This window comes from Hevea brasiliensis, chromosome 12, assembly GCF_030052815.1.
Source record: "Hevea brasiliensis isolate MT/VB/25A 57/8 chromosome 12, ASM3005281v1, whole genome shotgun sequence".
In the NCBI taxonomy this organism is placed as follows: domain Eukaryota; kingdom Viridiplantae; phylum Streptophyta; class Magnoliopsida; order Malpighiales; family Euphorbiaceae; genus Hevea; species Hevea brasiliensis.
The window spans coordinates 13147372-13174742 of NC_079504.1; the positions used below are offsets into that span (position 1 = coordinate 13147372).

Consider the following 27371-nt stretch of genomic DNA (forward strand, 5'->3'; position numbering starts at 1 on the left):
TTTTTGTAGCAATTTTTTTATTTCTTATAGTGAATTACCTATGAAAAGCTTTTCGTTGGTAATTACCGATGAAAAATTTTTCGTAGGTATTTTTTTAGTTTTTAAGAAATTTTCTTCTCTATTTTGTCTTAATATTACCTACGAAAAACTTTTCGTTGGTAATTACCGACGACAAGTTTTTCGTAGGTATTTTTTTAAAAAAAATTATTTTCTATTTTCTCCTTAATATTACCTACGAAAAGCGTTTCGTTGGTAATTACTGATGAAACAAATTCGTAGGTAAAATTTTTTCAAGCTTTTTAGATTTTTTCTTATTTATTTTCTCCTTAATATTACCTACGAAATACATTTCGTTGGTAATTACCGACGAAAAAAATTCGTAGGTAAAATTTTTTAGATTTTTAGAAATTTTCTTCTCTATTTTTTCTTAATATTACCTACGAAAAACTTTTCGTTGGTAATTACCGACGAAAATTTTTCGTAGGTATTGTTTTTAAAATTTTATTTTCTATTTTTTTTCTTACTTTTATCTACGAAAAGCATTTCGTTGGTAATTACCGACGAAAAATTTGGTCGTTATTTTTATTATTTGGTCGCTAATTTTGCCACTAATGTTAGGCACCACTTTTACCTACGAAATTACATCGTCGGTAAAGTTTTAGTTGGTAATTAGTCGGTAAAAATTAGTTTAAATTTTATTTCTCATTTCATCGGTAATTAGTCGGTAAATTACCAATGAAATTCTGTAGTCGGTAATTTTCGTAGTTATTTTTAACTTTTCTTGTAGTGTTCATAGGTCAAAGTGGTGCCTAACATTAGCGGCAAAATTAGCTACCAAATAATAAAAATAACGACCAAATGTTTCGTCGGTAATTACCAACGAAACGCTTTTCGTATATAATAGTAAGAAAAAAATAGAAAATAAAATTTTAAAAAAAATACCTACAAAAAATTTTTCGTCGGTAATTACCAACGAAAAGTTTTTTGTAGGTAATATTAAGAAAAAAATAGAGAAGAAAATTTCTAAAAAATTTTACCTACGAATTTTTTTGTCAATAACTACCAACGAAATGCTTTTCGTAGGTAATATTAAGGAGAAAATAGAGAAGAAAAAATCCAAAAAACTTAAAAAAATTTTAGCTACAAAAAATTTGTCGTCGGTAATTATCAATGAAAAACTTTTCTTGGGTAATATTAAGATAAAATAAAGAAGAAAATTTCTAAAAAACTAAAAAAAAAATACCTACGAAAATTTTTTCGTCAGTAATTACCAACGAAAAGCTTTCCGTAGGTAATATTAAGGAGAAAATAGGGAAAAAAATTCTAAAAAACTAAAAAAATTTTACCTACAAAAAAATTTTCACCTGTAATTACCAACGAAAAGTTTTTCATAGGTAATATTTAGGAGAAAATAGAGAAAAAAAATTTTACCTACGAAAAGTATTTCGTCAGTAATTACCTACGAAATACTTTTTGTAGGTAATATTAAGAAGAAAATAAGAAAAAAATTTTAAAAAACTCAAAAAATTTTAGCTATGAATTATTTTCGTCGATAATACCCAACGAAATGATTTTCGTAGGTAATATTAAGGAGAAAATAAAATATAAAATTAAAAAAATACCTACGAAAAATTTATCGTCGGTAATTACCAACAAAAAGCTTTTCGTAAGTAATATTTTGGAGAAAATAGAGAAAAAAAATTTTAAAAAACTAAAAAAAATTTACCTACGAAAAGTATTTCATCGGTAATTACGAACGAAATACTTTTCGTAGGTAATATTAAGAAGAAAATAGGAAAAATTCGTTAGTAATATTAAGAAGAAAATAGGAAAAAAAATTTTAAAAAACTTAAAAAAATTTAGCTGCAAATTGTTTTCGTCGATAATTACGAACGAAATAGTTTTCATATATAATATTAAGGAGAAAATAGAAAATAAAATTAAAAAAAATACCTACGAAAAATTTTTCGTCGATAATTACCAACGAAAAGCTTTTCGTAGGTAATATTTTGAAGAAAATATAAAAAAAAATTCTAAAAAATTAAAAAAAATTTACCTACGAAAAGTATTTCATCGGTAATTATCAACGTAATACTTTTCGTACATAATATTAAGAAGAAAATAGGAAAAAAAATTTAGTTGCGAATTGTTTTTATTAGTAATTACCAACGAAACGGTTTTCGTAGGTTATTAAGGAGAAAATATAAAATAAAATTTTAAAAAAATACCTACGAAATATATTTAGTCAGTAATTTATCGGTAAATCACAAAAAATGTGAAATTCTTACATCGTTTGAGAATAGATCGGAGGGTAGTGAGTTTGTTTATAAAAGGAGAATTATTCTCCAACATAAAGTAATTGTGGCATAGTCACATTTATGAGGCCTACATTGGGCCCTACTAGTATTTTTTTTTAAGTCAATTAAATCTTAAAAAATTATAAATTAAAATATTTAATATTTAATTTAAAATTTTAAAAAAATTAAAAATTAAAAAAAAATTAATTTAAAAATTTTAAATTAAATTAAATTAAATTTAAAAGTGAAAATAAATTTAAAAAATTAAAAATTAAATTAAATTAAAAAGTAAAGACTAAATTAAAAAATATTAAATAAAAATTAGCTACGAAAATTTATTTTCATCTGTAATTATCAACGAAAAATTTTGTCGGTAATTTATAAGAGTTAAATCTCCTACGAAATTACCTACAAAAAAAATTTAAATTTACCTATAAAATAATTCGTTGGTAAATTTAGCGACAATATTTTTTTCGTCAATAAAAATTACCTACGTTAGTATTTGTGGACAAAAAAATTTCGTCGGTAATATGAAATTTTAGTATATTTTGTCGATAATTTTTGTAACTATTTTTTTAATTTCTTATAATGATGATTTGGTTCTTACATTAATATTAACATTCAAAGAAGCTCTTACAACCCACATTTATTTTGGATTATACTTTTTGAGATATGTCTTTTCCATTTTCATTTTAATTTCTTTGTTGAAAGATTTCTCAAAAGGAATTGTACATTGCATAAGAGTTGTTAATTGAGCTTTCAATGCATAATAAGTCCTCTTACAGCAACATTTGTTCTACTGAGGCTTAATTAAAATGCTGAATATAAAATATTAATTAACTGTGTTTTTTTTTTAACTTCAGTTAAATTCAATTTTTTAAATAATTAATGAGAGAATGAATTTAATATTAGGTCTTTACATTAACACAAAATATGTTTATTGTATAATATTAGGTTGTTTTCAATAAATAGAAATGCTCCATCATGTGCTATAGAAATTTTTATACAATCTATTATTTTTTTTTCATTTTAATAACTAATAAATATATTCGTGGTCATTTTTTGGACATTATTGAATATTGTGCAATTTTTTTTTTTAATGGAGCTGCAATTAATCACAATTACTACTTTAAAATAACAATTTATCCATGCATTTAAAAAAAAATCTTGCAAAACTACAATTTAAAGATTTTAGGAAAAATAAAAATAAAAAAGAAATAGCATCTTAAAAAATATATTAAAAATTAATTGAAAATATTCACATCAGAAAAAAAAATTAAAAAAAATTAATTTTAATGCTAAAGAAAAATAAAAACATAAATAATTAGAAAAATGAAAAAAAAATAAATGAAAAGCTAAATAAATTCCATATGCATATTAAAATTTTATTTGTGAAATGTGAATAACTAATTAATTTATGAAGAAAAAAATTATTTATAATAATAATAAAAATATCTTCCGTTTTTATATGAAAAAGAATTATATAAATCACGGTGTAGAAGACTAATTTAATCTAACAATTAAAATTGTATTTAATAAGTTGTGATAGTGAAATATATATATATATATATATATATATATATATATATATATATATATATATATATATATGGGCTAGTCTTCCATACGGGAACCAGAAAATTCAAGGGCTGCAAATCTACAAATTCTCGTTTGCTTTTGGTTTGCCGGGCCGCACTTTCCGTCCTGTCATAATTTTGAAAATTTCAGTTTTCCTAGAACAGCAGATTTTAAATTCCAACTAGCTAAAAAAAAAAAAAGTAATTTATTTAGTTAATTTATGAGATGTGCCCAAAATTATATGTCAATTTATTTATTTTTAAAGTAAAATTAATTGTTTTGGTAATTTCATCTAAATTTAGTTCAATTAACCATTAATTATAGATTAAATGATCAAAACACTTTTAATCTTATTTTTAATTTGAAACAATTAAGTATGTTAAATTCTATTTTATTAATAAAATGATTTTCCATTTAAATTTATATTTAAATACTTATACATTTTCTATTTAATATATATATATATATATATACACTTCATGTCCATATTTATAATTTATCATTTGATATATGTGAGCATGATAATATATATTTAAAATTTGGAGGACTAAAATAATTTTATTATAACTTTCATAATTTATTTCAAAACTAGTGTGATTGATATTTAAAAAAATTAGTATTATTAGACCATTTTCTTATTGACCATTTTCCTATTAAAGTATATAAATAAAAATTATTGAATTATTGTGCAATTTATTAATTTGGTAAATATAATATTTGCCTATAAAATTTTTACTACAAATCATGAAAAATTAAAATAAAATTATTTTAACCTCTTAATTTTAAATGTAGTTTATCACATTCACACATATTTAATGAGATTATAAATTATAAACACGAACACAAATATATGTGTCATATAATTTTAGACCCAAAAATCAAATTTTAGGTTTAGTTCCTCTAAGAGAAAAAAAAAAAAAACTCTAAAATCTGATTTAAACGGATAAATATTTGAGAGTTATTTGGAGAAAACACATGAAAAATGTAAATTAATAATTGAACCCAAAATTATTTTTACTCTTTTTAAATGAATACAATAATTATTTAATTTTCAGCGAAAAATGTGATTTAAATTGAAATTGAGATAAAACTATAACTAAAATCGAAATCATATTGAAATTGCTTAGAATAGAATTAGAACTTAAATTGATATTTAATTCTAATTTTGATTCCTTAATCGAACTGAAATTAGAATAAAACTAAAACTAGAATTAAAATCATAGTGAAATTATTTAGAATCGAATTAGAATTAAAACTGAAGTTTAGTTTCAATTTTGATTTCTAAATTGATCGAATTGAAACTGAAATAAAATGGAAATTAAAATTGAAATCATATTGAATTTGTTTAGAATAGAATTAGAATAAAACTGAAGTTTAATTCCAATTTTAATTCTTAATAATCAAAACATCAGGGATTTAGTTTCGAATCCAATTCTTTAATTAGGGACCCAAAACCCAAACCGAACACTTCTATTTTCTAGTTGCTCATACCTGCAATCATGCTAGTTGGTTCTTTCGTTTCTCTCTTTTTACAAAAGAAAAAAAAAAAAAAAATCTCTGCTTCCAAGAATTCAACTAAGACTTCCCCCTAATCTCAGCTAATTGGGTAGCTGTGGTCCAAATTACCACCATTCACTTTGCTTTTTCTCTACCTGAACTGTTCTTTTCATTTTCCTGATAACTTCTAACCATGGAAAAAAAAATCCTGGAAAGCGTATTTGAAGAGGGGAGAAAACTGAAAATTGTACAAAACAGGACAACTGAGGTGAATTGTGAGGTACAAGAATCCTTATATGCTTTGGCTTTTCTTGTGAAAGCATTAAACTTGTCTACTCCACGCGAAAATCTCAAAAGGGTCCACAAAATTTATATCAACTAGAAGTATTAGGACCTCCCATTAATTATTTTTATTTTCTTGCATCAATTTCTGGTTTTCAGAAATCAGAACTTTAATTGGATTTTTTTGCCTAGCACTGCTTAGTTTCACTGGCTAATGGCATAACTCAAATCTTACAGCATCAGAATTCCTAATTTTCCTATATCTTTGAAAAAAAAAAAAGGATTTTTTTTCTTTTTTGTTTTGAGAAAATTTTTATGCTGCAATATGCTTTCTCCTATGGTAGTCCATTATAGTTAGATGGATAAGATTACGCAAGTACGACTTTTAATGATCTATATGGCGAGTTGAAGATTTTTTTTTTTTTTAGTATTTCGAAATTTTCATGTGTGAAAACATGATGATGGTCGAGATGTGAATGATAGGATGCCTCGTGCCTTTTTCCTTTTGAAAATTTCCATCTTCCAAAAGTCTAGTTTACTTTATATTTAGCCAAACAATTAAAAGAACAACTTGGTCTACATAACTTGATTATAGTTTAAAAATTGAATTGTAAGGGTGATGTAGCGCAAGAAACATCTTACACTTTTGAACTCTGAAGAGGCTTGATGTACGCAGCTGTATATGCCTATAAATGAGATACACTTTCTGTCTCCCAGGACACAAAACCAGCCATGGACAGTGCTAATTGTTTCACTTATCTGCTTTTGATCTCCTTTCTCTTAGTGGGTTCTTGGTTTTGTGCCATTGGAGCACAAAGATCTGCTCCTATAGTGAATGGTCTTTCATGGACATTCTACAATTCTAGCTGTCCTAAAGTGGAATCGATCATCAGAAAACAACTCAAGAAAGTGTTCAAGGAGGACATTGGACAAGCTGCTGGCTTGCTTCGTCTCCACTTCCACGACTGCTTTGTGCAGGTAATCAGATATACCTAATAACCTTATCATAACAAGTGTAGAGAACTAGGTAATGTAATTTCTCTGGTTGTTGGGTCAATAGTATGATCTTGAATCGATTCCTGTAATTATGTTGAGAGGCTGTAAATTCTTGCAGCCTGAAAGAATAATTGACAGGCTTTTAGATTCAACCATTTGCTTGCTGCTGCTGCTCTACCCAGCACGGTCAGCATTACTGAAACCTATAAGATCAAGAAACTACAAAACACCAAAAAAAAAGTTATATATTTTTATAATTAATGAAGTGAAATTTACATAAACTGTGGTGCTGGGTGGTTTTTGAAAAATATTAGGGATGTGATGGATCAGTGTTGCTTGATGGATCGGCAAGCGGACCAAGTGAGCAAGAAGCACCTCCCAATTTGAGCTTGAGGAAAGAGGCATTTGAGATCATCGATGACTTGCGAGAGCTGGTGCACAAAGGGTGCGGCCGAGTCGTGTCTTGTGCTGATATTGTTGCTATTGCTGCTCGCGATTCTGTTTTCTTGGTAAGCAAACCTTCACTCACTATCTGGTTCGGGTTTTATTTATTATTGTTACAATTGACTCTGATTGAGATTCAAATTCTAGCACTTTAGGCTAGCTTTTTATGCTTAGAATATAGCTACAACAAAATCTGGACAACCCATAAGACTATAACTTACAATAATAAGGAAACTTTTACTTAGACTCATTTATCATAGATTGAAGACACAATGTGCATGATAACACTCACACATTTATATCAAGGATTAACCAAATTTAAGCAAGTTTTTCCTAGTAACCTACTAATTAATTTGGTGATAATTAACCACCAGCTGGTAAATTATTTCACAGCTTCAAAGATCTATGTCTGCGAATTAACATTCAAAATCTAGCAGTAAATTAAATCCCAGTAGATGATATGTGGATAGTTGGTGATGAAAAATGATTTAATTAACATTTATTTTGCACAAAAAAAATTTTTATAACCACATGTTTGGCTACCCAATCAAAGACTTGGCATGGTCTTTTACAAAGGTAAACCAAAAATGAAGCAGTCATTGCCTAGGCATTCACATAATCAATCCCTAACTTGTGAAATGCATATAACATCCATGACTTTTTGTGAAATTCTCTTATTGAGAGAGCGCAGATTGACGAAAATTTATATTATACAATCGTGATTCTATGTAGACAATTCAAAACGGAATGATAAACCAAAAAAAATTATGCATAAATTTATCAATAACGGTTATATTGTATAAAAAATCTGTGTGTTAAGTTCGAGATTTTATTTATTTATTTCGTGAGACATCCAACAGTTTCCTTTCAAATTGTTAAGCTCTTTCATTTCAGTCAGGTGGTCCTGATTATGATGTTCCTTTGGGAAGAAGAGATGGATTGACCTTCGCAACCAGAAATGTAACGTTGGCGAGCTTGCCGGCACCTACTTCAAATACCAGTTCGCTTCTCACATCGCTGGCCACCAAAAACTTGGATGCCACCGACGTGGCAGCCCTCTCCGGTGGTCACACCATCGGCATTAGCCACTGTAGCTCTTTCACAAATCGCCTTTATCCAACCCAAGACCCTGTAATGGACAAAACATTTGCTAATAATCTCAAGCAAATCTGCCCAACAACAAACTCCACCAATACAACCGTGCTTGACATTCGATCCCCTAATACATTTGACAACAAGTACTACGTTGATCTCATGAACCGTCAAGGTTTATTTACTTCAGACCAAGATTTGTACACAGATTCCAGGACAAGGGACATTGTCAAGAACTTTGCTGTTAATGAAACTTTGTTCTTTGAACAGTTCGTGGCTTCCATGATAAAGATGGGGCAGTTGAGTGTGTTGACGGGTGGTAATGGAGAAATTCGTGCCAATTGCTCAGTGAGGAATTCTGATAACAAGTACATGGTGAGTGTGGTGGAAGAGGATTTGGAGTCATTGTCTGAGCTGAAATGAGGAAGTAATTGCTTTAAATTTCTAATAACAAAGCTTCCTGTGGTTGGGCTTAGGCTTGCTTATCTATTGTGAATTGTTATCATGTGTACTAATCTATGAACAACTAATGTTGCTTCTTGTTAATAAAATAGTTGCTTTCCTCTGTTTGAATTGAGTTTGGGTCACAAGACGAAAAATGCTTCTTTTATTATTTGATTTTAATATTAATAATGTCAAGAAATCATTGAATTTATAGGTAAAGGCTTAAGATAATTTTATAATTCTAACAAATAAAAGATATATAAATTTAATTTTGTTACTTATTAGAAAGATTAATACCACTAATTAATCACTTATGACTCGTCCAAGTGGGCATTTGGGCTCCCAATACCCTAATCATGTCTGTGGCTCGGCTCAGATTATGATTCAGTCACAAGCATGATTCGAACGTTAAATTTTTGGTTTTCATTGGGACGCCTAGTGGTTCGCCTGGTGTGGCCGAACCTAGCCTTATGCACCAACTCCACTGCAGATATAGTTATTTGGAATGTTGGCTTTAATATTTCCATTAAAACCCAATTCACATGGTATCATGGGATCATTGCTAACAGCCTCCAACGGCTCTCTAAATGATCTATATAAAGGTTTCATTCTTAAAAGTTTGGTGCGTTACTGCAATCATTACTATTTCTCTGTTGAACTGAAACTTTCATTGAATTTCTACTAACTTAGCATTAGAGTAGTTGCTTAAACCAATCAACTCGTTTGTTTTGCAGATTCTAATTTTATTTGGGCTCATAGTAGCATAAAAAAAAAAAAAGATTAAACTTATAAATTCTAAGTCTTCTCTATAAATCCCTTTTGCATAGCTCGAGAATTGTTTCCATGTTTTATATTTTCAAGTAAAGTTTTACATTGCAATTATCGTAATTTTTTGAGATATCACATTTGTTTGGTAGAATATATAATAATAATTTAAAAGTAATAGATACCTCTATTAGAAAACATAAGGATAAAAAATCAACGCATGTATACACACATACACAAAAAGAATTCAATATACAAAAGGATAAAAAGAAAAATAAATAACACTGTGAAATATGAGAAATAAGATTGCTCATTCCGTTAATTCAATTCTGATTTAATTTATAATTGAATCGAAATAAAAAAAAAATTGACTGAACTAAAGTATGGGATATAACCAAATTATATATATATAAAAAAAAAACTATTAATTTATGATCTATTAATTATTATTGAAAAACATTATTTGGGGAAAAAGGAAAAATATGGAAGCAACGCACCAATTCAAAAGGAGAAGAAAGTCTTATAGCGAAACTTAACGGGTTCGATCAGCCAGCAGAGAAGAATGGCAAATCTCATCCCAACAAGTTCTTGCTGGAAATTTATACAATACTCCATCATCCTTTGGAAAGAAAGAGGAGACACACTTGCTTTATTTTCAATTTTTCTTTTAAAAGCCAGTGCTTTATTTACTAAATATTAAAAAAAAATATTGAATGAAATGAAATTTGAAAAAGATATATATATATTTATTATGTAGTTCAAATTATCCCTTTATGTAAATAAGGTTTTATTTAGCGACAACTTTTAAGATAATGTTTAGTGTTTTGACTATATTTAAAATATTATCTCTCTTATTTATATTATTTAGTAATATAATATTTATATAAATGTTTAGAGGTTAATGAAACGTTTTTATATTTCACAATTAATTTAACAGTTACTTTTATCAAATATCTTTATTTTAAATTACTAAATAAACAGTTAACTATTAACGGTTAATGTTCATCGACTAATAGCTAGTAAAATAATGAATAACTTTAAAATAGTTATCTTATTTTAGAATAATTAATATTGCTTAAAATACCTAAATAAGAAAAAAAGTTTAGTCATAATTGATGGGCTAATGAAGAATGTGAGAAACATGAATGATTTAAAAAAGATGACTGGCCATGTGGGGTTGTATAGTGCACGTACTTTTGTTCACAAAATCTTCAATGAAAATTATAATATATTATAGATATAAAATTGAAATTATTTTAAGGCCATCACTTATTATGAATTACTTATATATAAAATTAGGGGTGTGCAAATGGTCGGTTCGGTTTCGAATCGAACCGAACCGATAAAAATAAAAAATTAAAAATAAAATATTTTAAAAATCGAACCGAACCGATTGATAAGAGAAAATCGAACCGAATCAAACCGATAAATATCGGTTCGGTTCGGTTTTAAACCGATTAAATCGAAATTTATAAAATTTCATATTTTTAACATTAAATCTAAATAATAAAAACAAAAAAACAAAAAAAATTAGAAATCAAAACTCAAAAATCTTAAGGTTTGGTTCGGTTTTCTTTGATTTCAGTTCGGTTCGATTCGGTTCGATTCAATTTGGTTCGATTTTTTTATTTCCTATATATATTAATAATTTCGGTTCGGTTCGTTTTTTTTTTATTTTTTTATGAAAATAACCGAACCGAACCGATTAATCCGAAATTATCAAAATTATAAACCGAACCGAATCGATTAAATTTTAAAATCAAACCGATTGAATCGAATTAATCAGTTTGGTTTGATTTTTCGATTTAAACCGAAAACTGCACACCCCTATATAAAATCATCCTCAAAAGGCCACTGCATTAAACAACGAACGAAAATCAAAAGATTAGCCGGACAATGAATTTTTTTTATTTAAATTTGATTAATTATGATAATTTAAAATATAAAATATATAATAAAACTCACTTATTAAATAAATAAATCTCATATATTTATATTTATATTTATATTTTAGACTCACTTATTTATATTTTTCCCATCAACTTGACCAGTGCATCTATTGATATTTTCTATAAATTTAGTAGCTTATAATTACATATAATTGTAAAATTTATGAGTACAGTAATATTATTACTAATTAAATTAATTTTTTATTAGATAAACATGATAATTCACTTAAATTTAAATAAGAATTTAGTGGATAGATGTGTATTGCATATTATAACTATTGATTTCGAAAAAATGAACAAGGCAGAGAAAATCTATATTACCTGATTGCAAAATTGGAAGATGTTTTGCCTTCTAATAGCGGTACTATATATTAATTCTTTTTGCAATTTATAAATTTATATTAAAGTTGAGTCTTAAAAAATATTTTATAAGAATATGCCAAATAGTTTAAACGAATATTTAAAAAATTGTCATGCGATATAATTTTTTTTACCTTTATTTTTATTTTTTTATGTAAAAATTAATTAATCATGTTAAATGTTAACTTTTATTTTAATATTTTTAAATTTAAACAATTAAAATCTTATCTAGTACGAAAAATAATGATTATTTAAAATTTATTTTATTTTAATTTTAAAAAATTTTAAAATTATTATATTTACAATTTCACATATTATAAAACTCAGTTTATCATATTATATCTCTAAAAAATTATTTTTTTAATTAAATTTTTAGTCATATTAGAAAAGGGCAAATTATTTTTAATCATTATATTAGTATATGGATTTATATAATAATTAAATGAAAAATTATTTACAAAATTTAAAAACTAAGTGTAAGAATTGTATATTAAGTCTGTTTATTTATTTATTTTAAGATTATTCACGTAATCCATTAACTATACTGACTCATACTGCCTCCATTAAATTTATAAAAAGAAAAAACATATTAAAAGCTGTCTTAATCTTATCATAAGACTGAAAATATACATACAGGTTTTGGGTGTGTGTTGTACACAAGAAAAGACACAGAACGGAACAACCCACAAGATAAAATCTCACCAATCCTCCATGTGTGGAAGACACAAGACAGGAAAAAAATAAAAATAAAATAAAATTTCACAAGTTTTTATATTAATATCCTAGCTATTTGCATATTATAGAATTAGGGTTGTCTCTGTATTTTCAAATAAGAATTGTGCTTGCTTCTTTTATTTTTGCAAAGTTTGACAACGTGGGCTGCTCTTTGAAAAGAGTTAGGTGTTTGATTCCTGCTTAATTTGCAGATCAAATATATATATATATATATATAGAAATGAATTTTCAATTCATCAACTTGATAATAATGTTTCTCTGGAAAATTTTATGGCGGTTAATAACTTGTAAACTATTGCATGCTTTATTCCATGGTGGAATCATTTCTTTCCCACTTTCCTTTTTTTTTTTTTTTTTTTTTTTCTTCTTCTTGTTGTGGCAGTTCTACCTACTCCATGTAGAAGTGGTCAAGTGGGTTGAAAGTATGGATATAATCATTGTTTTCATTCATAAACAAGCGCAAGGGATTTGGAGGATTTCACTTATCATTACTATTCTTAATTCTCAATTTTCTTATTTATAATATTTCTTAAATATTAATGATTAGTAAATTAAAATTATAAATATATAATTGAAAATCTAGATTTATGCAATGAACTTTTAATTCTTTTAATTATTCATTAATGATGCTTAGTCCCGCGTAACTTGGTGGCATAAGGCACTTCTCGAAACTTGGCCAAGTCAGATTCGAGGCTCTCCTTCCCCTTTTCCCTCTACCTCGACGACAAAAAAAAAAATATTGATTACCAATATCTAAAATCTTATCATAATTATTCAATTAAACAAAGCCTTATTATATAATCTAAATATAAATAATGAAATGGTCTATGTTTAAGAGGAAGATGTCACTTATAAGACAATGTTTGCTTTAAAAGACGTTTCTACAAATTAAAAAAAAAAAGAATGTTCTGATGAAAAATACCTCATAATTATACTTATCATCAGCCATGCTTCTCAACTCAATCAACTATTGATTAATATAATATTAATTTTTAAGTATTATCATTATAAATTTCATAAGTGTAAGTATAGTGGTAAAGTTTATTATGTTTTTTAAGAGATGAACTCAGGTTTAATTTTTGAAAAATATATTATTGAGAGGAACAGCTACAAATTTAATAAAATTTATATATTATAAAATAGATCGATATAGAGAATATCTTGATGTAATTAAAATAATTATTTAATTTTAATTATATAATAAAAATTTTTAATATATTTTTAATTACAAAAATTATTATTTTTTATTTGAAAAATATTAAAGGCTGTCTTAATCTTATCTTACTATTGAAAATATACATACAGGCATTGGGAGTGTGTTGTACACAAGAAAAGGCACAAGGAACGGAACAACACACAAGATAAAAGCTAAAAATTATAATATTTTATTAAAATATAATTATTTTATATACTTTAATTAAATTTTGAAATATTAAAAAATTTCAATTCTTTATTTAAAAATTTAATTGTTTTTTAAAAAAAGTATTCTATTTTTTCATAATTCAACAAGGGTTGTCAAAATTTTCACCCTCGACAAAAGTTTAATTATTAAATAATAATGATAAGTGGAAAACTTTTTAAAGTAATAATTAGATTTTTGATAAATTTTCTTGGGTAATTTCTGTCACTCAGAGGTGAAAAGAGAGATCTTCCAAGAATCACCAGTGTGCCTAGTGGCCTGAAATTGCCATTTATTAATTATGAACAGTGAAAAGTAGTAATGGGTGCCAAGTTTGACAATATATATATATATATATATATATATATATATATATATATATATATAGATGAATGACCTCTGGCCTTCCTGTCTTCTTCTCCTTTGTCAATTTTGTTTGCTTACCTTTAATTATGCTCATCTTAATTTGGCTCGTAATCCATTAAAAAAGATTACATTATCATGACTTTTTCCATCAATATCTATATCATTTTCAGATCTTTTACAAGTGGCCTTTTAATAAATTTCCAATTTCTTCCAAAGGTCAATTTTTACAATTATTTCTGAGAAGAATAACAATAATTTAAAAAAAAAAAAAAAAATTCAAGCAAGGACAATTCAAAGCTAAAGCTTAAAATAAAACATTATATTGGCTATAAATAAACATCCCTCTTTGTGCTAGGACAAACACACACAAATTAACCAGCAGCCATGGCTAGTATTACTCCTCTCCTTTTGATCTCTTGTGTGTTGCTTGCTTCTTGCTTTAGTGCCATTGAAGCACAAAAAAAACCTCCTATTGTGAATGGTCTCTCCTGGACTTTCTACAAATCTAGCTGTCCTAAAGTTGAATCCATTATCAGAAAGGAGCTCAAGAAACTGTTCAAGAAGGATGTTGGACAAGCTGCAGGCTTGCTTCGTCTCCACTTCCATGACTGCTTCGTTCAGGTGACTGACTATATATATATATATATATATATATATATATATATATATATCTTTCGATATTATTTTTTCTTAATTTCTTGAATATATATAGCTAGATTTTCTCCGTTGATCCTTCAGCCAGCAGATCGAAATAGTTCTTGATCTTTATCCATTCATTCGTCCCTTTTTCAATTTCCATATACGTGGCTAGTAGAGTTTGTAGATGCCTGCTTAAGCGAATGATATTCAAACTCGAGACACCTAAGCTAGAGCTCTGTAGCCCTGTCAAAGAATTATTTAAATGGTCACTGTCATGTATTTTTTTAAATGAATTGTTTTTTTCTTCTTGGATAACGCCTGTCAGGGATGCGATAGCTCGGTGTTGCTTGATGGATCAGCTGGTGGACCAAGCGAGAAGTCTGAACTTCCTAACTTGACCTTGAGGAAAGAGGCTTTTAAAATCATCAACAACCTCCGCCAGATCGTCCACAAAGAATGTGGCCGTGTCGTCTCTTGCTCTGACATCGTCGCAATCGCTGCCCGTGATTCAGTTTTCTTGGTAATCACCTAATTGCAATTAACTTCACGGTTTTAAAGATGACTCTCATATTGTTATTGAGGTTCACTTGGTTTCTTTTGTGGGTTGCAGACCGGTGGCCCTGACTACGACGTCCCCTTGGGAAGGCGAGATGGAGTAAATTTCGCTCAAGTGAATCAAACTTTTGTAGACCTGGTAGGACCTGACGCTAACACTACTACAATTCTCATCAAGCTTGCCCGGAAAAACCTTGACGCCACCGATGCAGTGGCCCTCTCAGGTGCCCACACCATTGGCATTGGCCACTGCACATCCTTCACTGACCGTCTTTACCCAACCCAAGATCCTACCATGGACAAAACCTTCGCCAATAATCTCAAGCTAACTTGTCCAAAATCAGACACCAGTAATACAACTTTCTTGGACATTCGATCCCCTAATAAATTTGACAACAAGTACTACGTTGATCTCATGAACCGCCAGGGTCTATTTACTTCGGACCAAGACTTGTACACTGATAAGAGGACAAGGGGCATTGTGACTAGCTTCGCTATTAATGAAAAATTGTTCTTTGAGAAATTCGTGCTTTCCATGATCAAAATGGGGCAACTGAACGTTTTGACAGGGAAACAAGGGGAAATTCGTGCCAATTGCTCTCTCAGGAATTCTGATAACAAGTATTTGGTGTCTGTGACAGAAGAGGAGGTGGGATCATCTGCTGAAATGAGATAAATTAAGAAGTGCATCACTGTAATTGGCAGCTACTATAGCTAGGAATAAAGAGGTTGTTTCCAGGCGGCAGCAAGTGAAGTGTGTGCTCGAGTTTGTGCATGTTTTTTTTTTTTTTTGGGAGTTTTTGTACCAAGTATATTGTCTTTTTTGTTAATAAACTTGTTGGCTGACTGGGCTCTGTGAAAATAAAGTACTGATCAGTGAGTAAGTGGAAAGTGAGACCTATCGTTCTTGGTTGATCAAATTGCTGTTGGTTGAAGCTGATTTATATATTTTTTTAAGGCATTTGGTTGTGCTGATGAAATCTTTGATCTCTTTCTTGATTTTTATTTTGATATATAAAAATTTTATTAATAAATGACTTGGAAAAACTTAACATGGGATTGCCTTCATCTAGTTCTCAAGACATCATGGACCTGAACTTGATCCTTCAATCCAAGACAACACATTCAAAGAGTCCATTACAAAAATTAGGCTTTCTGCATTACCACCGGATGGGTAGATTTTGGGCTGAGATCTCCAAAGCCTTTAGCACCGCTCGTAATTTAGCTGCTTTAGATTCAGTACACCAGTTGGGCAAGAAAATAGATAAAATAAATTAAAAAGAAAAAAATATAACAAAAGAGAAAATTTTTGATGCATGAAATCGTTTGCAGGTTATGGGTCAACCTATCATTTTGAAACATGAGCAAATTCGATTACCCAGCTTTTGTTTGTGTTATTATAATTTTTTTTTAATAATTATTTATTTTTATGTCTTTATTTTTAATAAAATAATTATTTTTTATATAAATTTAATCATTTATATATGTATTTTTTTTAATTGAATTTTCATTTAATATGGGCAAGCTAAAATCATGCTTCCATGATATAATTACTCGTGGGGTTGCGCCGTCGTGATATGCCAATTGCGCCAAGGACCTGCATTACAGCTTTTCGCGGTTAAACATGCCGTTTGCTATGCTGGAATTTAAAATATAAAATAAATAAATTTTATATAAAATTTATTCATTAATAAATTTTTATATTTAATATATTAAAATTTAAAATATATATTTGAATTGAATTTTATAAAATTATATTTGAAATAAATGCAGAATTAAAATTTTATTTATATTTATTTTTAAAAATATTCTTAACATATTAATCTTATAAAATAAATAATAAATTTATAATTATATTTATTTTACTTAACATAATAATCTTGTATGTATATTTTACTTATATCCAATTCGGTAGAATTATAATTCTTTTTTTTTTTTTTCCAAACATCAAATTTTGGATTGAAAATGAATTCCACAAACATTCCAAACACTACGTAAGTGAATTTATTCATGCCTTAAAAAAATCATTTATAAAAAAAATAAAAAAAAATCCAATTTTTAATTTTAATAAAATCCTCATAAATTGATAATTGTAATTTTTATTTTTCAAGTTTCTAGAATTTCACAATTTATGCAAATTAAAGATAAATATGTCCTGATAAAGGAAATGAGACAAAGAAAAATATATTCAGAAATATATTTAATTTAATTTTTAATTAAAAATATATTCTATTTTAACAAAAATAATGACAAAAATAATTTTAAAATTCCAGTTTAAATTTTAAGAATTCTAAATTTCAACAGTGTTTCAAATTAAAAACATTTTTTTCAAAATTTTTAATGAAAATTAATAATACACAACTCAGTAGCTAAACTCAATAACACATAAATTAAAGCAAGCTAAACTCTCCTAAGAGTTTGCTATGTGGCATTTTAAATGATAATTTATTTATAATATATAATTAATTTAATTTCATTAAAATTTTTTATTTTTTTAACTAATTATTCAATTATTTTAAATTATAATTAAATTATTAATTCCGTATAGGTAAATTACATATTACATATTATTAAATAATTACTCTTTTAATGTTATAATAAATAGTAATGAGTTACAATATTATTCCTTTTTTTTTGCATAATTTTATTTTTTAATATTAATATTATTTTTAGAATAATAATAATATTATTAAATAAAGATAATAATTTATTTTATTATATTTAATATATTAATTAGGAGGACATACAAATTTTGATATTTTAAAATGATAAAAATATTATATAATTTATTCAATTTTAATTAAACTATTTCATATATTTAATAAATATTATAATTATTATTATTAAATCTTAATTGAAAAATTTGACAAATAAAATGTTTAGATTACATAAAAAAATAATAAAAAAATATAAAGTAATTAATAATAATTTTAAAATATTATTTTATTTTCATATATATTAAAATTAAAAATATATCATTAAAATTATTTATAAAATTATTATTAGCTATGTATAAATGCACATATAGTTTTATAGTTATTTAATATTTTCCAAGCACATACTCTCTTTTCATAAATATATAAATTCTACCCTCTTATAAATTTAAAAAAAAAAAATTTTTAAAAATAAAATTTTCTAAGAGATTATTTTTTTTTATCAAGATATCTAAAAGAATATTATTAGCTACGTGTAAATATACGGGCAATTTAATTTTCCTAATGTATATTATAAATAAAATAAAAAAAAAAAAACTGTGTAGTATAGTTGGATTTCTGAAAACCACTGCCAATTTTTTAGAAGTATAGGCCCAGCCCATCCAAGAGAGCAGGACTACCTTCAGGCCATTTAGTATTGATTTTAAGATTAAAGAAAATGCTTTTTTTTAATATTTTAAAATATTTTAAAAAAATATTTTAGAAAGTTATTTTTTATTAATTTTACAATTTAATATATAAAATTATTTTTAATTAATTTTTTATATTATCAAATTAATATATTAAAAAAATTTCAACAATAATTTTAATATCAATACCAAATATTCAGACTCATACTCTTATGTATATGTTCAAACTATTCACTTAATAAGAAATTATTGAAATTAAATTCAATTTAATTATATTGAATTTGGTTTTCATAATTTGAAATTTCATTTTTCAAATATTTTGATTTAATTAGAAATTAAACCCATTTAAAAAAAACATTTATTTACCTCAATAATCAAAACACCAGCACTTGAGCTTATTTGGGGTTGCAATTTCAATCTATCTTTTAACATATTATTTTAAATACAATTAAAATTTTTAAAAATAATTAATTATTTTATTTTTTTAATCAAAATTTAACTTAAAATTGATATTAATAACTCTAATTAATATATTTAATATAATATTTTCTCAACGACTATTTTAATAATAATGTTAAATTAACCCTTAAAAAAAATACTGAAAAATGAAATTTAATTTAAAAAAATATAGGAATAAATTAAAGAAAAAAAATTAATTACCTTCAAACAACCGCGTTAGCGAAGGAAGAGACCAGGTCGGCAACAGAATCCTTGAATGAAATATTTTGTGGTTGGCTGAAAGAAATAGAAAATACAGAAAATTTGAAAAATAATTTAAAAATACAGGGATAAATTATATATATATATATATATATATATATATATATATATATATATATATATATATATAGAAGTGGGTCTCAACTAAACTCCTTTCATTTAAATAATAAAAAATTTTCTAGTTAAGTCCTCTTAATTTCAGGCAATAATTTAAAATTCAAAGAGGGGTTTAATCTGATTATATATAATAATTTAATATATATTACTTACCTAATAAAATTAAATTCGAGTTTTATCTTTTAATTTTTATTAAAAAAATTAACAAAAGGGAAATAATTAAAAAAAAAATCCCAACAAGAAATCAAAGTAGGAAGGGAATATTATGATTATATTGTATCTTTTTGAAACAATTATAGTAATTCAACAAATGAATGAGTAATTAGAAAATGAGGTGAACACTTGTAAAACCACAAGAAGTCAAGTCATGATATAAGGTTCTTTTGAAAATGCATGCCAAATTGCCAAAAGGCAAAGAATATTGCTGCTCATGCCACAAATGTAATGATGGTGCTTGCTTAGTGACAACAATTGGAACCAAACTCTTTTTATATGAGAAAGTGAAGTTAATTAATTGATTCTCTTTGTATTGTCTTTTGCTTGAAAATTGTCTACCCTTTCATACCTATGTTTCAATGCCCCCATAATACTAAATTCTCAATTTTGTGGACTGGGATTTTCAATGGCCCAATTACATAAATTTCTCTACCTACTTGCTTTTTTTTTTTTTTTTTTTTGGGTATAAGCATAACCATTGCATCCATATTCCTTTCAATATCCTTAGAATGAGATGCATGTGCAATGTAATTTAATTTGCATGTGCAATATAATTTAATTTCCCTCCTACCTCTAAAATTTCCCTATATTATATACCAAAAGAAATATTTATGGCAAGAAATTATGTTCCAATTGCTTGAGATTATGATCAATTAGATTGTGTATTTGGATATCACAATACAATTATATCGAAATTATGCTCCAATTGCTTGAGTTTATGATCAATTAGATTGTGTATTTGGATATCTGATACAATTATATCGCATGTCAATTGAATATTTATGAAAATAAGGATATCTCATATGCTTATTTTTTAAATTCAATGGATAAACGATGAATCGATAATAAATGGTGATTGAGTTAGACAATGGGAGATAATTATCTCTCTTTCACTGTAAAAATAAATAATTTTAAAATAAATAGATATGAAGACTTAAATTTGAGATCTCCTCACTTTTTATATCTCAAAGACGAAGAAAAATTAATTAAATTACTTTTAATTTAGTGCATAACACAACAAGCAAGATATCCCATATCTTTGTTTTGGTATAACTTTTGAAAATCACTTATTTTATAATGAAAAGTCTTATTTGGTAGACCAATATATTAAAGACTTTGGAAATTATATTACTAGTCATTTTAAGAACTAAGATTATACAAAAGATGAGGCTGTCTATACATATCCCAAGAATAGCATAAAAAATTCTAATAAAAACATCATTTAGGGAAAAAGTTCAAAAAATTCATCATATGATTTAAGTCAATGTTGATGAAAAGGTCTATGATTTCTAGTATGATCATGGCTATATTAGATTAATGCTTCAAGAAAAAAAAGGAAGATTATGGCCAAGCCAAAAGCTCCCATGTAAAAAACAGGAAAGGCCCACAAAGCACTAACACCCCCAACATTGGCATAAAGAGGAAGATAAGAGTGTTGCTTTTGATAAAGGCAAGATTGGCCTATTAAAAATTGACCTTGATTCAGTACTCTCCTCTTATTTCCTTGCCAAAAGCATGGGCACCTTTTCTTTATCAAACCTATCCTGTTTAATCTCTAAGGCCTAAACATTATCATCATCTGGGCCCATACCCCTAGCTGTAGGTCAGTGGGTCCTTATCACCACGTGAACCTCTTTCTCCGATCATTGATGATGGCATATTTGTACTCTCCAGGTCCCACCTCTCCACCACCATCCTCACTGGCTCTCATGATTCCTTCTCAAAAATGAATCCTCTCAGCATCAGCACATGGTCTGCCACCACACTGGATCACCATGTAATAATACCTCAAAAAATCACCACCTTACATTGTTTGTCCAATCCAATTATATTGACGTGCATGTGAACATAGCATTTACAATGTTCCCTCATTATATAAATAACCAAAACTTGTCAATTTGGTAAGCAACAAAAAACAACCAGTTTCGAGCTCTTGGCGTTGGTGGTGTTGGTAGTGTTGGTGATGGAGAAGAGCAAGTCATACCCAGAATACTCATCATCTTTCTCTGGAGAATTTGGGTTCGAAGATGGATCAAATTCGTATAGCTTCAACGGGCCATGTCAGAAGGCGAATGGATTTGCAACATCAAACGATCCAGAGGTGAAGAGAAAGAAGAGAATAGCTTCATATAATGTGTTCACCATGGAAGGGAAGCTTAAATCTGGTGTAAGAAATAGCTTCAAGTGGATCAAGAGCAAGTTCAGCACTACTGATCATGTTCGTTATGGTATGTAAATGGTTAAAATTCTGCTTATTTGGGGATCAGAGAGAAGGAAATTTTCTCTCCTTGGAAGACTAGAGAAGCTAAGAGTGTTATGATTTTGTGTTGTTTTGGTCTTTTTAGCTTGGAATATGCTTGCCATGCATCATACGAGAGTTTGGTTGGTCATTTGTATGTTGGAGAAAAGAAAAATCCCTTCTCTCCTTTCATTTCTTTCTTGGTCTTAAACTCCTGCAATTTCCCTAGTTCTTCTGTATCTATTATACACTCCATTTAGAAAGAAAACAGCATAGGCAAGAATTTCCAGAGACGATGATGGTGATGATCATAATTACAATCAGTCACAATGATAATAGATATAATATTGATAATAAATCGAATTAATACTGCATACTTGAATCCATTCAAAGGAATTTAAGTTTTTTCCCTCATAAATCATTTTATCCAATATATATATATATATTTATATAATGAAAAAGCTTCATATGGATCAATTAATTTTTAGCTGATTTTGAGTTAAATGCATCTCCAACATTTCCTCAGCCAATAGCACTAGCAAAGGTGAAGAAGCATGCTCAAGCTGAAGAATAGAGGAAAGAGTAGGCTATTTTGGAATATTTTATTTCATTAAATTTAATTAAAACGAATTTAAATGGTATATAATTAAGATTGAAATAGGTTTTAATTTAAGTTTTAAAGTGTTAGTGTCTTTATTCAAATTTATTTATAAATATATAAATATATATTTATAATAATTAATATTTATATATTTTTATATATTATATTTTGAATAAATATAATTAAAATATTTTTATATAAATTATTAATTAAAATATATAAAATTAATATATCTTATTTGATATTTTAAACAATAACGCTAAACCTACCCTTGAGTTGTGGAAGAAGACAAACAAATTGACGCTCTATTTATTTTGTGATTTTTCCTTTTTTTTTTAATAGTTGAATATAACTAAATTAACAAAAAACATTTATAAACATTATAATTAAATAGTAAAAAATATTTTTTTTAAAAATAATTTTTATAAAAAATATATTCCATTTTCGCAAAATAAACAGATCATAAGATTCCAATTTCCAACCCATTCCTATTCCGTAAAATTAAAATCCCTAATTCCTTCCTCTGTTTTTGGAACAGAGTTCGTGCTGTGGTTTTGTGTTATTGTTGTGCCCACTGCCATGGCTGTCGTGTCCCTTTCTCTGATATCTCTCTCACATTTTTCATATCTATGGATATAATATAATGGGTATTGTTCTCAGTATGTGCACTTTTCTTTCTGATAAATTTTGCCTTTTTCAAAATTCTGAAAAATTATTGAATAAAGGTGCTAAATTTTCAGACTTTGATTATTCTTGCATATTGTAATTTTGCATTATTCTTGGTTTTGTTCTCAATTTTTAGTTTAATTTCACTATCAATTTTGTTTATTTAAATGTTAATTTTGAAATCTTTTGTGGTCGTTTTTAGTGTTTGTTGGCTGAAATTTTTTAGTTTACTAATTGTGAATGAATTTCTTTCTGTCTTGTGTTTGTTAAAGGAGAGAATAGCAATTGAACAAAACCCAATAAAAATTTTTTATTATAAGTGTTCTATTTTCATAATTTGAAATTTCCATTTTTCAATTATATGTATATATAATTAATAAAATAATAAAATTTAAATGTTTATAAATTAATAAAATGTTAAAATATAAATTATTAATATAAATATATAAAATTAAATGAGTTTGAGTATTACTTAATCATTGAGTTTGGGATGAATCTAAATAGTTAGAATAAATTTTAATAAGCTTAAAGCTCTATTTATTTTGTAGAAAATAATTTAAATATAAAAAATATTTTTTTAAAAAAATTTTTTAAAAAATTATTTTTCATTATTTGATTATAATATTGTTAAACTAATAATATGTATTTATATTATACATATATAATTTTTTTTTCATATTAATAAGTTTACCAAAATTTAGAAAATAATTTGATATTAAAAAAAATTATTATTTTTCAATTATTTATTTTTTTAACCAAAAAGAATTTTTGGTTGACACATATTTAAAATGCCTCAAATGTTAAAAATGTAAAAAAAAATATTTTTAATTTTTTAAAATAAATAAAGTATAAAATAAATTTAAATATTAAAAATATTAATTAAGTTTAAATAAAGTGGTGTTTTTTGAAGGACTACCCTACATATTGTCATCATTTAGAGAGAGAGGACATGGTTTGTTAACATGTCCCTGTTAAGAGCAGCCGTCTCTTCATTTTTATATGACGAATTAGGTTAGTGTCACTGTCACATTTAATTGCAACTTCTCTTCTCATACATAACCTTCTTCTTTTTTATTTTAAATAAAACTCAACTCAATTAAACCTTTATCCCAAAAATTTGGGGTCAACTATATGGATTCGCTTTTTCCACTCTGAACGATTTTAGGTTAAATCTTCAGAAATGTGTAATGCTTCTAAGTCATATTGTACTACTCTACTCCAAGTCAATTTAGGTCTACCCCTCTTTTTCTTTCTATCCTCTAACTTAATGTGCTCTACTTGTCTAACGCTTCACATGACCAAACCATCTCAATCTCCCTTCTCTCAACTTATCTTCAATTGGCACCACTCCTACCTTTTCTCTAATACTTCCATTACGGACTTTATCTAGTCTAGTATGGCTACTCATCCACCTTAACATTCTCATCTCAGCAACTCTTATCTTAGATGCATAGGACTCTTTCAGTGCCCAACACTCACTACCATATAACATAAAATTTTCCTTTTAATTTATTGGGAATCTTACGATCACATAAAACTCCGTGGCATGTCTCCACTTCAACCATCCGCTTTAATCCTATGACTAACATCCTCCTCACATCCCCATCTACTTGAAGGATGAGCCTAGATATTTAAAGTTATTACTTTGGGACACTCCATTCAAACTAACTCCTTCCATATCACCTGGCCTTCACCGAACTTGCAATGCATGTATTCGTTCTACTTAACTTAAAACCCTTTGACTCTAGAGTACTTCTCCAAAGTTCGAGCTTCCTAGTGACTCCTTCTTGTGTGTCATCTATCAGAACAATATCATCCGCAAACATCATGCACCAAGGAATACTCTCTTGTATATGTTTTTCATCTAAAACTAATGTGAAAAGGTAAGGGCTTATGGTGATCCTTGGTGTAATCCAATTGAGATCGGAAAATCTCTTGTGTCCCCACTGCGCACAATAGTAGTTGCTCCTTCATACATATCTTTCAATACTTGTATGTACCTAATAGATACCCTCTTTTGTTCTAACACATTCCATAAGACCTCTCTTGGAACACTATCATAAGCCTTCTCCAAATCAATAAAAACCATGTGTAGATCTTTCTTCCCATCTCTATATTTCTCCATCAAGCTTCTAATGAGAAAGATCGCTTCCATAGTTGAACGACCTGGAATGAAACCAAATTGATTGAGAGAGATAGAAGTATCATGACGTAGTCGATGCTCCACAACTCTCTCCCACAACTTCATAGTATGGCTCATGAGTTTAATTCCCCTATAGTTTGAGCAACTCTGTATGTCTCCCTTATTTTTAAAAATTGGTACTACAATACTCTTCCTCCATTCATCAGGCATTTTCTTTGAGTTTAGAATCTTATTAAATAATTTAGTTAACCATGCCACTCCCATATCTCCCAAATACTTCCACACTTCAATTGGTATTTCATCGGGTCCACAGGCTTTACCCACTTTCATTCTCTTAAGTGCTTCCTTTACTTCTAAAGATCTAATCCTTCTAGTATAATTTACATTCTTTTCTATTGTTCTATAATCTATATTCACGCTATTTCCATTTTGACTATTATTAAAGAGATCATTAAAATAATTTCTCCATCTTTCTTTAATGTCCTCATCTTTCACCAATACTTTTCCTTCTTTATCCTTAATGCACCTAACTTGATTGAGCTCTTGACATTTTCTTTCTCTACTCCTTGCTAATCTATAAATATCTTTCTCCCCTTCTTTAGTTTCAAGTTTCTCATATAACTTTTCAAAGGCTTGTGCTCTTGCTTGACTAACTGCCTTTTTTGCCTCTTTCTTTGCTATCTTGTACTGTTCATATGCCTCATTATTATCACATTTAGGTAATTTCTTATACCATTCTCTTTTTCTCTTCACTGCCTTTTGTACTTCCTCATTCCACCACCATCTCTCTTTTGAGGGTGGTCCATGTCCTTTACACTCTCCAAGTACTTTTCTAGCTACTTCTCTAATCTTTGATGCCATCTGTATCCACATATCATTGGCCTCCATACTTCGGACTCGAGAAGCTCATTTTTGAATTTCACTTGCTTTACTCCTTTGAACTCTCACCACTTTGTTCGAGCTACACTATTTCTTCTGATCTTACTTGAATTGTTCCTAAACTTGACATCCAAGACCACCAACCTATGTTGACTTGTTAAAGCCTCTCCTGGAATGACCTTGCAATCCTTGCATAGAGCTCTATTTGTCTTCCTGGTTAAGAGAAAGTCGATTTGGCTTCTATGTTGCCCACTTTTGAAAGTCATTAAATGTGACTCTCTTTTTATAAAGTAGGTATTTGCTAGTATTAGGTCGTATGCCATAGCAAAATCCAGTATGCTTTTTCCCTCCTCAATTCGGCTGCCAAAACCAAAATCTCCATGAACATTCTCATAACATTGCCTATCACTACCTACATGTCCATTCAAATCTCCACCAATGAAAACATTCTCTTCATTCGGTATGCTTTGCATTAAATCATCCATATCTTCCCAAAACCTTTGTTTACTCTCACTGTCTAGTCCTATTTGTGGGGCATAAGCACTAACTATATTTATTGTTTCTCCTTCTAGTACTAGCTTTACTAGTATAATTCTATATCCTACTCTTTTCATAGCTACTACTGCGTCTTTCATCTGTCTATGATTATACCCACTCCGTTCTTGTTTCTCTCCTTTCCGGTAAACCACAGTTTGTACCCTGAATTACCCACTTTCTTACTTTTCTCTCCTACCCATTTAGTCTCCTGAATGCAAGCAATATTCACCCTTCTCCTTTCCAAGGTATCCACAAGCTCCATTAATTTTCTTGTAAGTGATCCAACATTCCAAGTACCAACCATGATCCTCCTCCTATCCTGCTCCTTCCTAATTGGTCTCCTTCTATGATATTTTCTATTGTTTTCTATGTCTATCTTGTGTTCCGTTCCACTATTTATTCTACTATCTGTCCTATGGACTAACTTCTTTATTCACACCCGTTCATAATGTGGGAACCCTTGCTTACTTAACACCACACCGAATGCCCTACACCCTTGCATATTTATCACT

General features: G+C 27.7%; 3 protein-coding genes across 3 annotated transcripts; all 3 read left to right on the forward strand.

Moving 5' to 3' along the window:
* Window positions 1–6128: 6128 nt before the first annotated feature.
* On the forward strand, window positions 6129–8763 carry LOC131171334 (peroxidase 12-like). Its single transcript, XM_058131168.1, has 3 exons — window positions 6129–6632; window positions 6965–7159; window positions 7989–8763. The coding sequence occupies exons 1-3, from the start codon at window positions 6387–6389 to the stop codon at window positions 8607–8609; spliced, it is 1062 nt and encodes a 353-aa protein (XP_057987151.1). The 5' UTR covers window positions 6129–6386; the 3' UTR covers window positions 8610–8763.
* A 5786-nt stretch (window positions 8764–14549) lies between these two features.
* Window positions 14550–16378, forward strand: LOC110633993 (peroxidase 12). Its single transcript, XM_021782855.2, has 3 exons — window positions 14550–14825; window positions 15169–15363; window positions 15454–16378. Exons 1-3 carry the CDS (start codon window positions 14589–14591, stop codon window positions 16072–16074), a joined length of 1053 nt encoding a protein of 350 aa, XP_021638547.2. The 5' UTR covers window positions 14550–14588; the 3' UTR covers window positions 16075–16378.
* Window positions 16379–21647: 5269 nt separating this feature from the next.
* LOC110633969 (uncharacterized) lies at window positions 21648–22261 on the forward strand. Its single transcript, XM_021782828.2, has one exon. The coding sequence runs from the start codon at window positions 21758–21760 to the stop codon at window positions 22028–22030; it is 273 nt and encodes a 90-aa protein (XP_021638520.1). The 5' UTR covers window positions 21648–21757; the 3' UTR covers window positions 22031–22261.
* The last annotated feature ends 5110 nt before the right edge of the window (window positions 22262–27371 follow it).

Excerpts from the sequence above, each read along its gene's own strand:
- LOC131171334 (XM_058131168.1), top strand. The coding sequence starts at position 6,387 with ATGGACAGTGCTAATTGTTTCACTTATCTGCTTTTGATCTCCTTTCTC. Across the intron at positions 6,633-6,964 it reads TCCACGACTGCTTTGTGCAG|GGATGTGATGGATCAGTGTT; the intron begins GTAATCAGATAT and ends GAAAAATATTAG. Across the intron at positions 7,160-7,988 it reads CTCGCGATTCTGTTTTCTTG|TCAGGTGGTCCTGATTATGA; the intron begins GTAAGCAAACCT and ends CTTTCATTTCAG.
- LOC110633969 (XM_021782828.2), top strand. The coding sequence starts at position 21,758 with ATGGAGAAGAGCAAGTCATACCCAGAATACTCATCATCTTTCTCTGGA.
- LOC110633993 (XM_021782855.2), top strand. The coding sequence starts at position 14,589 with ATGGCTAGTATTACTCCTCTCCTTTTGATCTCTTGTGTGTTGCTTGCT. Across the intron at positions 14,826-15,168 it reads TCCATGACTGCTTCGTTCAG|GGATGCGATAGCTCGGTGTT; the intron begins GTGACTGACTAT and ends AACGCCTGTCAG. Across the intron at positions 15,364-15,453 it reads CCCGTGATTCAGTTTTCTTG|ACCGGTGGCCCTGACTACGA; the intron begins GTAATCACCTAA and ends TGTGGGTTGCAG.